The sequence below is a fragment of the Miscanthus floridulus genome, chromosome 5 (assembly GCF_019320115.1).
Source record: "Miscanthus floridulus cultivar M001 chromosome 5, ASM1932011v1, whole genome shotgun sequence".
NCBI classification, from domain to species: Eukaryota; Viridiplantae; Streptophyta; class Magnoliopsida; order Poales; family Poaceae; genus Miscanthus; species Miscanthus floridulus.
The window spans coordinates 103178219-103192818 of NC_089584.1; the positions used below are offsets into that span (position 1 = coordinate 103178219).

General features: G+C 46.0%; 1 protein-coding gene, 1 non-coding gene and 2 pseudogenes across 2 annotated transcripts; 3 read left to right on the forward strand and 1 right to left on the reverse strand.

The window, feature by feature from the left end:
- The first annotated feature begins 1594 nt into the window (after positions 1-1594).
- LOC136452830 (jacalin-related lectin 19-like) lies at positions 1595-3017 on the forward strand (annotated as a pseudogene).
- A 2289-nt stretch (positions 3018-5306) lies between these two features.
- On the forward strand, positions 5307-5405 carry LOC136455775 (small nucleolar RNA snoR99). The gene has a single exon (XR_010759243.1). It is a non-coding gene; the product is annotated as a small nucleolar RNA snoR99 (small nucleolar RNA).
- Positions 5406-5552: 147 nt separating this feature from the next.
- LOC136455042 (jacalin-related lectin 19-like) lies at positions 5553-6283 on the reverse strand (annotated as a pseudogene).
- A 2846-nt stretch (positions 6284-9129) lies between these two features.
- LOC136452831 (anoctamin-like protein Os01g0706700) lies at positions 9130-13352 on the forward strand. Its single transcript, XM_066453420.1, has 16 exons — positions 9130-9542; positions 9735-9804; positions 9910-10025; positions 10358-10484; positions 10561-10661; positions 10781-10872; positions 10984-11088; positions 11194-11454; positions 11607-11739; positions 11816-11929; positions 12039-12109; positions 12197-12327; positions 12478-12560; positions 12656-12763; positions 12848-13006; positions 13104-13352. Exons 1-16 carry the CDS (start codon positions 9357-9359, stop codon positions 13212-13214), a joined length of 1968 nt encoding a protein of 655 aa, XP_066309517.1. The 5' UTR covers positions 9130-9356; the 3' UTR covers positions 13215-13352.
- The last annotated feature ends 1248 nt before the right edge of the window (positions 13353-14600 follow it).

Consider the following 14600-nt stretch of genomic DNA (forward strand, 5'->3'; position numbering starts at 1 on the left):
TTTACTATATCAAAATTTTGTTGAAGTTCTCATATTTTGAAATTCAAATTAGAATTGTACAAACGAACTCGGGTGAAGAAGAAATGATCAAAACTAAAATTGTAGATCTTGATAAGTTCCACAACCTTTTCATTTGAAATTGCTTACTATCCCAAAATTCTGTTTGAAGTCGTCATATTTTAAAATTCAAAATTTTAAATTGTTCAAACGAACTCGTATGGAGAAATGACAAAAAACAAATGTTCTAGATCGTGATGAGTTATTGAAATTTATAGTGGATAATTTTTTCATTTGAAATCATTTACTGTCCCAAAATTTTGTTTGAAGTTCTCATATTTTGAAATTCAAATTTCAAATTATTCAAACGAAATCAAATGGAGAAATGACCAAAATCAAAGTTGTAGATCTCGATAAGTTCTCGTATTACGACAATTGGGATCACAATCTACTATTACTGCCTCAGTCCTAAAATATATAAGAGTAATAAATGGTTCATGAATGAATATCGAAATCCACACGTGCTCAAGGATTTGGTTGCCGACTCTCTCTCTCTCACACACACACACACACACACACACAAACTTCTAATTTCTCACACTCTCAACCAAACTCACAAGATCTCACTTGAATTCTCATAAAGAGGGATTGGGGAGACCTAGAGAGACATCCTCTTCATATATGGCCATGGGAAGGCAACAACAGCCCCTCCAAATAAGGGGGAGGGGGTATAAATAACCCACACTCACAAACTAGCTGTTATGCCTGTCAAAAGTGGGAACTTTCGAGGTTGAACAGAACTAGCCGTTATATATTTTCTTGCGCAAGTCGGAACTTGTTATACTGTTCAAGTGTGAACTTCTTATACTGCTCAAGTGTGAGCATTTGGCTAATGTGACGTTAAGGGAGTGAGCGCTTGTGTTGGGTTGCCTTTTTCTATTGTCTGTATAGACCTGTACAATATCTCTTTGGATTTTCCTACTTCTTATAATATAACAGACAACTCTTCTACCGGTCCTTAAAAATACTTTCACATGGAATATTTAGGAGACGACGTAGTTAATAAAGTTCTCCATCAGACCATCATTCCGTCGCACCGCCGCATTCTCGACACGTCGACCGGTCGACGAGGAACTGAAATTTCCGATTGCTTATTATTGCGAATGAATTAGACTCACCATACGTTCAGATGCAAAACGTTTTGGAACCGATAAAGTACAGGTATATACGCCAATCATATGAATATGATGCACCCTAACCTAATACGCCACAGGTCCGCAGCCATCCGCTCGATCGGTATGACACGGTATCGTATTCACCAGTTCCAGGCTGGCTCGTTAGTTTATCATGTAACACGTACGATGATAACGTTCTCCTTCAGCTGTTACCTTCATCCGCACCATCAGAAGACGTCTAGTTTCAGGTCGTTTCGTGTGATTAACATGCATGTACGCTAAGCATCAATTATGCATTTATGCTGGACCAGATACTTCGGGGCATCCAATTCCCTCACCACTTGCATATAGTACTATTAATCTGCATTTCAGTTCTAGTCTCCTCGACCTGTAGTATATAAGTGCTGAACTGCTGGTAGATACAAGTGCACGACGTTGTGCCTACATCTCTGATCTCTCTCTGCACACTCGGCTCTGAAGAATCATTCTTTCACATCCTCCAGTTTCTGGTGACAAGAGATATCAATCATGGTAATGTGGCCTCTGTCCTTCATTCAGCACGAACTATTTTCTAAACAACATGTATGTTAACTTTTCCGTTTCCTCAGCAACAACCGGGCGGTCACCACCGAAGGATGGTCGCGTCGAGCAAGGTCATCAGGGTCGGGCCCTGGGGAGGCCGCGGCGGGAGCCCGTGGGACGACGGCCCGCACCGGGGTGTCCGGAGCATCACCGTCACGTACAGCCGCTCCCTGGAGTCGATAAGGGTGGAGTACGTCGACAGCAACGGCCGCCCAGTCCACGGCGAGAAGCACGGCGGCGGGACGGACCGCAGCCACTCCGTGAAGGTAGCTAGCAGGGGAACCGTACGAGCGATCGATCGAGCTGCTGCGGCCCGCCAGTCTTACTGCATCTACATAGCTACGTATATAGAACGACAGCGCGCGTGTCACCTTGGTAACTTTTGCAGTGGCGTGCAGATCGACGTGGACTTCCCGTACGAGTTTCTGACGGGCGTCAGCGGCTGCTACCGCGCGGCGCACGGTGGGTCGCCGCCGGTGGTGCGGTCGGTGACGTTCGCGACGAGCCGGGGCACGGTGCACGGCCCGTTCGGGGACGCGGACGCGGACGCGGACGGGGTGCCCTTCTCCGCTTCTCGTACCCAATGGAAGGGGGCGTGGTTGTCGGGTTCACGGGCCGGAGCGGCTGGCACCTCGACGCGCTGGGCCTCAACGTGGCGGCGCTGCGGCCCGAGACGCTCCGCGACGTGGTCCAGGAGCGCGGCCTCATGGCGTACCGGTCCTTCGTCTACGGGGATGCCGGGCCGGCGCGCCATCACAACAGCAGGAGGCCGTTCGAGTGGTGCTACAAATAACCGCATGCGGCTAAGAGTAGCTAGTCGATCTGGTTCGACTTCGACGGACGGCAGACTGAAGTGTTCGTTCTTCAATTTAGCCGGAGAGGGAGCGAGTCGCTTTCCTCACGGTGTTTGATCGCCGCCTATTAAAAAAGACAGTAACGAGTCATGTTGGTTGCTGAGAGTGCAGCCCAGTGAAGATAGAACTAAAGTTTTGCCGCACTGCATAGGGAACCGCTCAGTGCAGCCTCGACGCAGGCATATGACAGTAGTAGTCTCACCGAAAAGCAAAGCGCAACCAGCATCTTAGACTATTGTACACACAACGCAGGCAGCTGTTGCTTTTTGTTCAGTGTCCCTACCCTTCTTCTCTCTTCTCTCCGCGTGTCAGCTTTTACCTTCTTTGCTCTCTCACATAACTAGTAGCTACATGTTTTATGTCAGCCAAGCTATAACATCTTTTGCAAGGAGAATATGACACATGTGCAAGTTACTAGCAATGTGAGTTGGCTTCTTTTGTCAGGTGGGTAAGTTTGATGCTACAGTGCGTTGGGGGTGGGCTCACTGGTCCATGTAAAAGAGAAGCGAAATAGAGACAGGTGACGTCAAAAAAACGCTGGCTGCTTCGTCTCGATGTGATGATGGAGAAAGCAGCAGCCTGATAACGACGAGGAGAGACCAAATGAAACGGACGCCACGCAACCGGCAGGGCGACAGGCCAAACCAAAAGCGGCCATTGCACCCCACCGCCAGCCACACGCCCGCACGGGCGCCACGGCAGCCTCACCCCGTCCCCATGCCGACGAAAACCACCGACCGCCCCTTGCGAAAAACTCTTCCTGCTCTACAACTACAATCGACATGCACGTGCCCACACGTCATGGGCCTTCATGTCATTCTGTATATTTCCGTGTGCCACATGGTCCTAATTACCCACGGCTTTCAAATCACACGCCTCGTCCCCTCCGCCTCCTCTACATTTTTTTCTTTTTTGATTTGATTTGAAAAAAAAACTCATGCTCTACAAAATGGCACGCATGATTTCCACGAATACTTTTTCCCCACTGCGTTTCAAGTTACAGAATCTTTGACAATTTGTTATGAAGATCGAGTTTCCTCCCGAAGGTGGACAACAAAAACCAAGAAAAAGCTTCCGCTGCCTAGCGTGCCAAAGGGAATGCCCCCCTTCCCAGTATGGCATGGCATCAATTGGTTATCACATTGCGCATGCACATAACCCAAAATATTCTGGACCGACTGTCATCTGCGACAAAAGAGGCTAAGGCTTCATCATTAGTCTCGATGACATGTCAAATAGTCTCGTCACAACAATCGGAGAAAACCTGATCTATTATGCCTTCATCACCATCAACCAACACAGACATCAGAGTTCTTAATGTACCTTCCCTTGGTGTGGACCCAAGTCTGTTTCTGAGAAGGCCGCAGGCTTTACAAAAGATAGCCAAGGCTTAGTTGATGAGCTCGAGGGATTATTTGTGCCTGTTTCTTCTCATCCTGATTTTATGTTGGAAAAAAGCCCTTGAGCAGGAGAATGTAGCAGATGACTTGATAACAGTCTTTTAAAGCTCCTTCAAGGCCCAGTCAAGTTTTGGCTCCTTCAACATGATCTGGGTCTTCCACTAGGCCTCCCTCTCAATCAGGGGCGGACACAGCAGTGGGGCGGGGGGCTCAAGCCCCCCTACCCATTTCGCAGCAGTGGAACCTCTGTGGAGCCTCCATGAATTTTTAGGTAAAATTCTATAGTATAGGGGGGCTGAGACTTAAGATCGAACATCAGTGTTGTTCAGCTCCCCTGAAATATTTTATGGGTCCACCGCTGCTCTCAATATAGACAAGCGACTCGGAAGAATCCACCTGCTATGGTACATTCTCCCTGTGAGGCTACAACAAAATCTAGTTGTTCCACCGTGTCTTGCTGTGAAGATAGGCCAGAAGCTCAAATGACTCCAGCTACTGCGGTAGGTTATGCCAGTGATGGTGGCTATGCATTATCTACATCTGTCTAGAAAGTTGTTTGTCACTTTACAAGTTTTATCATTATCTGAATCATGCATTCTCAGTTTCATAGTTTCCTGTAAGTTGCATGGTGTTTCTAATCTGTTTGTTGGATTTCCAGATCATATGTTTGACAGTTTAACAGTTCCAATAAGTTACATGGTGTTTCTTGTGTGTTTGTTGGTGGTTTATTATATGTTTATCAGTTTATTATTTATTTATTGGATGCTTCCACATCTTAATAGATTGGTACAAGTACAGTTGTTGCTTGGTTTGGCTCTTTCAATTCCGTTTGATTATATAGTGATCTGCATATATTTTTTTTATTTGATTTGTAAGCTTGTAATACGTATGAATATGTTCTGGTTATCTCATAGCTTGAAGTATCACATCGTTGGTTTAGGCCAACAAAATGAGAATGAGGGAGTGAAGGAGTAAGATGGGAGAGCCAACGAAGCGGCTGGCTCCAAAAAGTCCCTCTCCACCTTCCCTCTCCCTTTTTATAGGAGAGGTGGGAGAGGAGATTTTCTTTATCTCCTTTAGTGGGATTTGTATTTATAGAAATGCTATTGAGGGTTATGAATGGACCACTAGCGGGGTTTGTATTTTATAAAAATGCCACAATAGCCCTCTAAATGTTGTTTTGTGACCCCTAGTATATGTAATTGGGCCCTGAACATGATAATGGGGTTCCCCAACATATTATGTACCCCCAACACACATATTTGGGACTAATACGTTGCCCCAATGGCAATAACACAGTGCCTGATGAATAGGTCCCAATATTTAGCACCATTTTGCTCACTTTGTCAGTTATTATACGTTCATTATTAGGTGATCCTTTAAAGAATGTAAAATTATAGTGTGGAAATATGTCAATTGTTTGCTTGTTTCGTACAAACTTCCTGGAAGAGCAATTTGGCAGGCTACTTGGAATTTGTAGCATCTCATGTTGTGTTATTTTGAGACTTCTGTTTTCCCACTTCTATTCTTTCATTGCTTATTTGTCATTGCTCACTTCTATTCTGATGGCGCGCCGCCGGCCCGGCATCCCCGTAGACGAAGGAGCGGTACGCCATGAGGCCGCGCTCCTGGACCACGTCACGGAGCGTCTCGGCCGCAGCGCCGCGACGTAGAGGCCCAGCGCGTCGAGGTGCTCGCCGCTCCTGCGCGTGAACCCGACCACCAGGCCCCCCTCCATCGGGGGTACGCGAAGGGCACCCCGTCTGCGTCCGCGTCGCCGACGGCCCGTGCACCGTCCCCCGGCTCGTCGCGAACGTCACCGACCGCACCACCGGCGGCGCAGACCCGCCGTGCGCCGCGCGGTAGCAGCCGCTGACGCCCGTCAAGAACTCGTACGGGAAGTCCACGTCGATCTGCGCGCCAATGCAAAAGTTACCAATCAAGGCGTCACACGCGTCGTTCTGCTATGCGATGCAGAATGTAGATGCAGTAAGACTGGCGTACGGTTCCCCTAGCTGAGTACCTTCACGGAGTGGCTGCGTTCCGTCGCGCCGCCGTGCTTCTCGCCGTGGACTGAGCGGCCGTTGCGGTCGACGTACTCCACCCTCATCGACTCCGGGGAGTGGCCGTACGCGACGGTGATGCTCCGGAGTCCGGACGCCCGGTGCAGGCCGTCGTCCCACGGGCTCCCGCCCCGGCCTCCCCACGGCCCGACCCTGATGACCTTGCTCGACGCGAACATCCTTCGGTTGCTGAGAAAACGGAAAGCATACATGCATGTTGTTTAGAAATGTCAGGTGCTCCAAGCAATCGCCGTACGTTACGTGCTCGTTTTCCGTGGACGCAAGTGGTGCGGTGCTATATCTAAAGATGCACACCAAGAAAAAAAATAGTTCATGCTGAATGAACGACAGATGGACATTACCATGACTGATATCTTGTCACCAGCTAGAAACTGGAGCTGGAGGATATGAAAGACGAAGGATTATTCTTCAGAAATGAGTGTGCAGAGAGAGAGAGAGCTGTAGGCACAACGTAGTGCACTTCTACCAGCACTTTATTATATACGTACTACAGGTCTAGAAGAGACCACAACTGAAATGCAGATTAAGACCCCGTTCGGCTTGCTAAAACTTGGCTGAAAAACATTGTTCTAGCTGAATTATTGTGAGAGAAAAACACCGTTTCGGTTAAAAAAATCAAGCCGAACAAGCTAGTTTCTGGGTAAGCCGAACGGGGCCTAATGGTACTATGCGCAAGTGGTGAGGGAATTAATCGGCAGCCTGTTCGGTTGGCTGGTTCGTATCGTTGCACGTCGTGAAGAAGTACTGCTGGCTGGTTTGTGTGAGAGAAAAATACTGTTCCGGCTGAAAATTTACGATCGTTTATGACAAGCCACAGCCAAACGAACAGGCTGCGGGTGCCCATGCCCTGAAAAGTATCTGGTCCAGCATAAATGATGCCAAGCGTACATGTTAATCACACGAAACCAGGGGCGGAGCTACAGGGTGGTCCGGGTAGTCCACGGACCACCATGTGCTCAGCCCATACAAAACCCATAGATACAGGAAGTTTGGATCCTGAGCAGCCAAACATCGAATACATCGGAGCGTCTACGGCCTTTCGCCAATACGCGTCGTGCGACCCTTCGCGAATACGGCCGGTCTACACCCCTTCGTATCCCTTGCTGTGTTGTGCGGACGTGCGGCGGTGGCGGGCCGGCGGCAGGCGCCGGACGACGAGCGACCAGAGGCTGTGAGCGACAGCAGATGGGAATGCAGGTATGTCTCCGATCTCCAATTAGACCCGTTCCCTTCGCTGAAAAAACAAGCCGAAACACTGTTTCGGCTGATTTGTTGTGAGAGAGAAATACTGTTCCGGCTGAAAAAACAAGCTGAAAAATACGGATTATAAGAGAAGCGAACAGGACATTAGCCTGCTCGTTTAGCTAGTCAGGTTTGTTTTTTCCCCTCCCAATCTCTCCCGGTCTGAAGGAACGTTGAACGCAGAACGCCCTAACTCGTGCAGTAAACCTTATTTTATTCGGTGTCATTAGATCACATTATTGGAGTGCACGGTGACATTGGACTATTTAATTTTTATTGTAGGATAGGATTTTTTCTGTCAATTGATTATTGGAATGGTAAATTGAAACAATATTTTATTCTCTTGCAGACTTACTGAAATATGAAGAGGAGCGGTGATATTGCCTCTCTTCTTCAAAAAAAATAATTAAGATGGGTGATAGCCTGCTAGATGATTGTCTAGTGACTTTTATTGAGCGAGATATCTTCTTACAATTGAGTGATGGAGATCATCCACACTTTCATGGCTATTGGAAGGTGCAGACCTGACCAGAAGTGCCGTATTGTTCTTCAACTATTACGGGCATGTAATATGAACTCTTTATGACCTCTTTTTCTTTAGTTGCGTTTTGCAATTCATGTACTTCGTCTACCAACATGTTAAGTTTATAGCGGTTAAAAAAAATTGAACAGTGGACCACCATAGCTACACATCCTTGCTACGCCACTGCACGAAACGACCTGAAACTAGACGTCTTCTGAGTTCTGATGAGGCAGCTGAAGGTAGCAGCTGAAGGAGGAGAACATTACTCCGTATATATGATCGTACGTGTTACATGATAAACTTGTACGATCATACCGTCATACTGATTGACGAATGGGGTTGTTCTCGCAATTCTCAAATACAAGGATTCAGAGTACTTAGACTTGCTCCTCTGACGTCGAAGCCCGTCACCGACGTGTGGGCCCGACGGGGGCTTGGACTGCGGAGCATCCGGTTCCAGCCCCATAGCCGCCCCCGTTCCCGCATCGCCGCCCCTAGTCGGCATTGAAAGCGTTCGTTCCTCAACTGAGGGGCCTTCCGCGTGTCTTTGAACTCGGCTTAGTTCATTTCTTTTTTCATTCGCAACAGTATTGGTTGCTTGACAGGTACACCCAGACGAGGGCGGCATCCAAACAGGCCCTTGTGCCGCCAAATGAAATGGACGCCACGCAACCGGCAAGACGAACTGAAAAAGCGCTCATTGCGCCCCACTGCCAGCCGCACGGGCGCACGACAGCCTCACCCGTCTCCGTGCCGACGAAGGTCTCGTTCGCTTTGCTGAAAAACCATAGCTGAAAGTACTGTTTATTAATTTATTATAAGATAAAAATACTATTCGTTAACTGAAATAGTAGCTAATGCGACCGAAAACCACCGACCGCCCCTGGGGAAAACTCTTCTAGATCGCCTTCGCTCATAGCTCTACAGATACGTGCCCACACTTCGTTGGCCTTCACGTCATTCCGTATATTTCCGTATGCCACGTGGTCGGCTTTCAAATCACACGCCTTGTCCCCTCCGCCTCCTCTACAATTTTTTTTCTTCTTTGATTTGATTTGATGAAAAACTCCTGCTCTACAAAATGGCACGCACGATTTTTTGTCAAAAAAAAATGGCACGCACGATTTCCACAAATATTTTTTCCCTACCGCGTTTCAAGTAGCACCCCTAGTCGCCGCTTAATTACTCCCGCAACCTCACAGACAGGCAGTTACGACGCCAACTAATCAGCCGATTAATTAAATTAATCTTAGAAAATCATCGAATCAAATCAAATGAACCACGGGCACCCGCCCCTCCTAATCCGTTACTCCCCGCTCTCTCTCCTCCGCCTCCGGGCCTCCGCCATTCCCAAAGCACGCTCCGCTTTCCTTTTGTTTTGTTTACTCTTCTTCCGCAAATCCGCATCCTCCTCGCATTCCCCCTTTCCGCCCATGCGGATCCGCCTCCTCGCATCCGCCCCCGTCGCCCGAATCTGATCCGGCCGTCCCGACTTAGGGATGGGGGCAGGGGAGGGGGCTGTGGAGGAGGCCACGGGCTTCGAGGTGGGCATCGTGGTGCCCAAGCTTTCCCGCGCCGCCGCGGCGGGGGCCGCCGACGACTGCGTGGCGCGGCTCGTGCGAGAGCTCGAGGGCACCGGGCTGCTCGTCGAGCGCGTCCGCGGTGTCCCCGCTGAGTTCATCAAGGTCTGTGATCTGTGACCCGGTGCCGATGCTATATTATTTTCTTTTCCTTTTAATTCAGTTTCAGCGGAGGAGGCGGCGATAAAGAAGAGCGCGAGCCCTCTAGTATCTGCCTCGCTGGGATATTATGCAACGCGTGCTGCTTGTTATTTTTTTTTCAGTTCTAATGCTTGTGGGCCTGCTGTTTGAATTTAGCTGGCTGCACCAATGGGGACCCTGGGCAGAGCTGCTGCTGAGATGCAGATGAAGAAGCTAACCTACATCGGTAATTGCCTAATTGGACTACTATATCTATGACGAAGCATGTGGATTTTGAAATGCGATTGGCCATGGGCGATGTGTTTGATGTTGCTGTTAATTTGCGTCTCAGGAATGGAGCTTCAGTTTGAATGGGACCAGGTTGCAGCATTCGTTCGGCAGCCAGATGGTTCCCTGTTCAGCTGGAGAGAACGCTATTGCTGCTTCCGCTACTTGATATATGGCATTGTAAGTGCACGACCTAGCTATTGATGTGATTGAAATACATTGTAGTTATGACCACTGATTTATCACCTATGGTTCTACAATGTACCTATGGATGCATTTTTAATGTTTGCTTCTATGGTCTCCACTGCATTGTAAGACTACCAATGACATGTGTACTTTGTTTCTGTGCTGATCCATATTTTATCAGATCAATACACTCCCATTCATTGTTTGTTTGCTTGATATCATGTGTGAGAAGTGAAGTATATAACTAATCCGCCAAGTGTTTGGCTCTTTTCTAGGAGTATTTGGATATAGCTAATGTTATAGCAAGTTGGAATTGATGAATGCAGGTGAACAAGACAAACTCTGAAATAGCTCTTAAATTTGATGACAAGGAGTTCCATTGGAAGCAAAGTGAGTCCTTATTAACAAGGCTGGAAGCTGAAGGAGTTGTAAAGCTAGTATTCCCTTTGCATGGTACACTAATCTTAATTCTATTTATGCTCTTATTTGTGAAACTATTACTGTATTCCAGCTAAAAATTCCGTTGCAGATGAAATTAAAAGGAAGCAACTCCTGAGAAATTGGGCGCTTAATTGGCTTGAATTCACATGGCAACCTATCGATGAGATTTACTCCTACTTTGGAACAAAGGTAGAATTGTGTCCAATGCAGCTTATACATACTATACTCAATTTATGTTCCATTCTGTCTAAAGCAAGGCAATAATTTTTCTACCATCTACTTGATTAAAACTCCACTTTGAACTGCAGATTGCAACATACTTTGCGTTCCTAGGAATGTATGCGCGATGGCTTTTCTTCCCAGCTGTTTTTGGACTGGCAACTCAACTCATAGATTTTGGGTATGCATTTCACTTGCGATGGCCTCTGTTGGAAAATTTAGTAACAAAATTAATATATATTTTTTCTCTCTGTTCTTATTTCTACATTTCTCCTCTTCACGTTGAATTCAGATCATTGCAGTGGTTGGTTCTTCCTGGTTTCTTTATCTTTGTTATTTCTTGGGCTGTCCTCTTTCTGCAATTTTGGAAACGGAAGAATTCAGCACTTCTTGCAAGGTTATACGTGATTCATATTGATCTGCCAATAACTTATATTGATCTGGAAATATCAGGCTGATATCCTCACAACTGTTTCCTTACCTCTATGACGCCCTGCAACAGATGGGGTATTAATTGTTCACTACCTGAATACAAAAATCTGGGCAACGAACTCAGCTTCTTGAGTGATTCTCTTACTGTTGTGGAAAAGGAGTTTGGTGATGTGTCTGCGGAGAAAAGAAAGTTACAAAGGAATGAATGGTTCGGTGTCCTCCTTAGAATAAGGAACAATGCTATCATTGTGCTGGCTATCATTTTTCTTCAGCTGCCATTTGAGTTGGCCTATGCTCATCTATATGAAATTACAGAAACTGAGGTTATGAGGTGAATAGATATGGTTACTTTAAAACTGTGCAATTGACTTGCTAGCTAGCTTTTCTACCGTAATAATACTTAATATCAGTTTCCCTTGGTTTTCCATTTGGTTGTCATTAAAATCTGCACTGTATTATTCTGATCAATTTTATATTATACAGGTATTTGTTGACTGCAGTATATCTTGTTGCAATTCAATATTACACCAGAATTGGTGGCAAGGTGTCTGTCAATTTGATAAAGTATGAAAACAACCAAGGAGAAGAGTCTAGTTCCGCTAGTTTAGTTTATAAGGTAAATACCATGAAGTGAAAGATGATTTTTTCTTTATTTTTGGCTTCTTGCCTTATTTCCTTTTCTTCAAATGCAGGTCTTTGGCCTTTATTTTATGCAGTCATATATTGGGTTATTTTACCATGCTTCTTTGTATCGTGATATAATGGCCCTCCGGCAAGTCCTCATCCAGCGCCTCATTGTGTCCCAGGCATGTCTGCAGCATAATTGTTTTTTGAAAGTACTGCAGCATAATTGTTTTACTGTGGAATATTTTTGTACCATAGTTTCCTATTGGCGATATGTATTCCTTTTTTCAGGTATTAGAAAATCTGATTGAGAATTCCATTCCTTACCTCAAGTACAGTTACAAAAAGTACATAGCTGTTCAGTAAGTTTCACATGAACCCTTGTCCTTATACTTCTTATTCACAGAGCAATAGAGTAATATATACAAGAATTCTCTCGCATCTTGTAGCAAGAAAAAGCATGAGAAAGAATCACCAGTGGGTAGGTCAGTCCGGTTGTCAACAAGAGTGGAGAAAGAGTATTTAAAACCCTCTTACACTGCAAGCATTGGAGCAGAACTTGAAGATGGTTTATTTGATGGTAAGTATTTGTCCTTTTCAGTTCTTTTGGTAGTCAGTTTGGATGTGGTTCATATATACCACTTGTGCTGCGTTTCAGTCATAGCATTTGCAATTTGAAAAGGAAAAGCAAATGATGGTGTTCGTGCTTATATTATTGAATCCATTACAGACTTTCTGGAGCTGACTCTTCAGTTTGGAATGATCATGATGTTTGCCTGTGCATTTCCATTGATTTTCTGCTTTGCAGCTCTGGTATGTGATCTCTATCATAAAATCACTATGTTGTTTAGCCTCTCTGTGTTTGTTGCTTTGATGTAACTCTGTTAATTTGTGAACTATGAGAACAGAACAATGTTACTGAAATCAGAGCAGATGCATTGAAGTTGTTAGTCATGTTGAAAAGACCTGTTCCCCGTGCTGCAGCTACAATTGGAGCATGGCTGAACATATTCCAGGTTTACTAGCTGAACTTTTTAATTTCACTACTGGTGGGTTGTGGGAATATGCATGCCATGATTCACTCTGAAGTTTGTTTTCAGTTCTTGGTTGTGATGGCAATATGCACCAACTGCTTGCTTCTCGTTTGTCTGTATGACGAGGAGGGGAAATGGAGGATTGAGCCAGGACTAGCAGCAATCCTCATAATGGAGCATGCTCTCCTCTTAATCAAGTTTGGTTTCTCCCACTTCGTGCCTGAGGTGATTTTCTGTATTTATCTGCTTCTGTTCAGTTGCACTGATTTCTTTATAACTGAAGCGCCCTTGTTCGGTTTCTTGGTTTTTTTTTGTCAATTAGGAGCCTGCGTGGGTGAAAGCAAATCGTGTACGATATGTAGCTCAGGCACAAAACGTCTGCTCCAAACAACTTTTGAGGAGCATTTCAAAATTTGACAGAAAACTGGATTGAGAAACATCATGTACAGTTTAGAAGTTATTGCTGGTTTTGTAGTTTAGGTAGAGCGGTTTTGTATAGTACAAAGTTGTACAAATCTAGCGGTGTAATATGTTGATTCATCTAACAGGTACAATATCTTGATTCATCTAACTGTTTCGTGTAGATATTAGCTTATCGCCACCTATTTTACCAGTAAATTGGTAGAGGAGAATGCCCTCAAGGGTATGACTGAGTTTTTTTGTTTCCTATCATTTTAATGATCTGTTGATTTGAACGGAAACTCAGACATGGTGCACCATGTAATGTGCTGTGGGTGATTCCGAAGAGTAAGATAGCACCCTAGCCCAGAGATTATTTACTGGAGAATATGCACTGCTCTTTATTACAATTATTACATCCATGACCTTAGCTAAATTTTATCACTTTTGACATAATTGAGGTAAGATCCACTGTAGTACACATACAGTATCAGCCTAAGTCGCCCTTTGAAACGAATGAAGGAGACAAATGAATTTTGCTCTTCTTTGCCCGGCGCTGCCGCCATATCAGCGGAGTTGTGATTACTGGAATTACTGCCTGCGAAAGTTATCTGCAGTCTAGACTCTAGATGCTCAGTAGGCCGATCCATCCCGCCTGCGCCGTGGTGCTCCGACGAGCCGTCGCTCTTCTCCGCCCAGGTGCCCAAACTGAGCTGGCGCACCAGCGTCGCCACCTTCTTGGCCCATCGCCGGATCTCGTCCTTGACCTTGTCGGGCTCGACGTCCACGAGTGGACCAGCGCCCAGCCCGGAAAGGAGGCGCTCGAAGCGGGCGCTACCGCGGGACGGTGGCTTCGGCTGGCCGCCGCCGCCGCTGCCCTTGGCCGTTGCCTCGGCCGTCTTCTCGCCGACCGGCATGTGTGGTACCGCCGGTTTCTCGGTGCATCGTGAGTTGGAGATCGGTTTTGTACCAGCCTTCTTCTTCAGGAACCAGCAGCAATACGAAGGACAGGTGATTGCCCCATATTTTTCTAACTAATGAACAGTGGTCTCGTTCAATTTATCTTATATTCGGCTGGTTCGGTTTTTTTTTAGCCGGAATAGTATTTTTCTTTTACAACAATTCAGCAAGAACAGTGTTTTTCAGCCAGTTTTTTACAACAAATCAGCCAATAGTACTTTTAGCCTGCCGTATTTTTTCAGCCAACGAACAGTATTTTCTCCACAATAAATCAGTCGACAGTACTTTCAGCCATGACTTATCAGCCCAGCGAACAGAGGAGATAAAGATTTCACGAATTCCTGTGCACGCAAGGCTGTTCCTGTTTACATAATATATAAACAGTTCACTAGTCTAACGTTAATTTATTATCAACTGAGCCTCCCTAACCTGTTTGGCATGGCTCGATATATAGGACCCG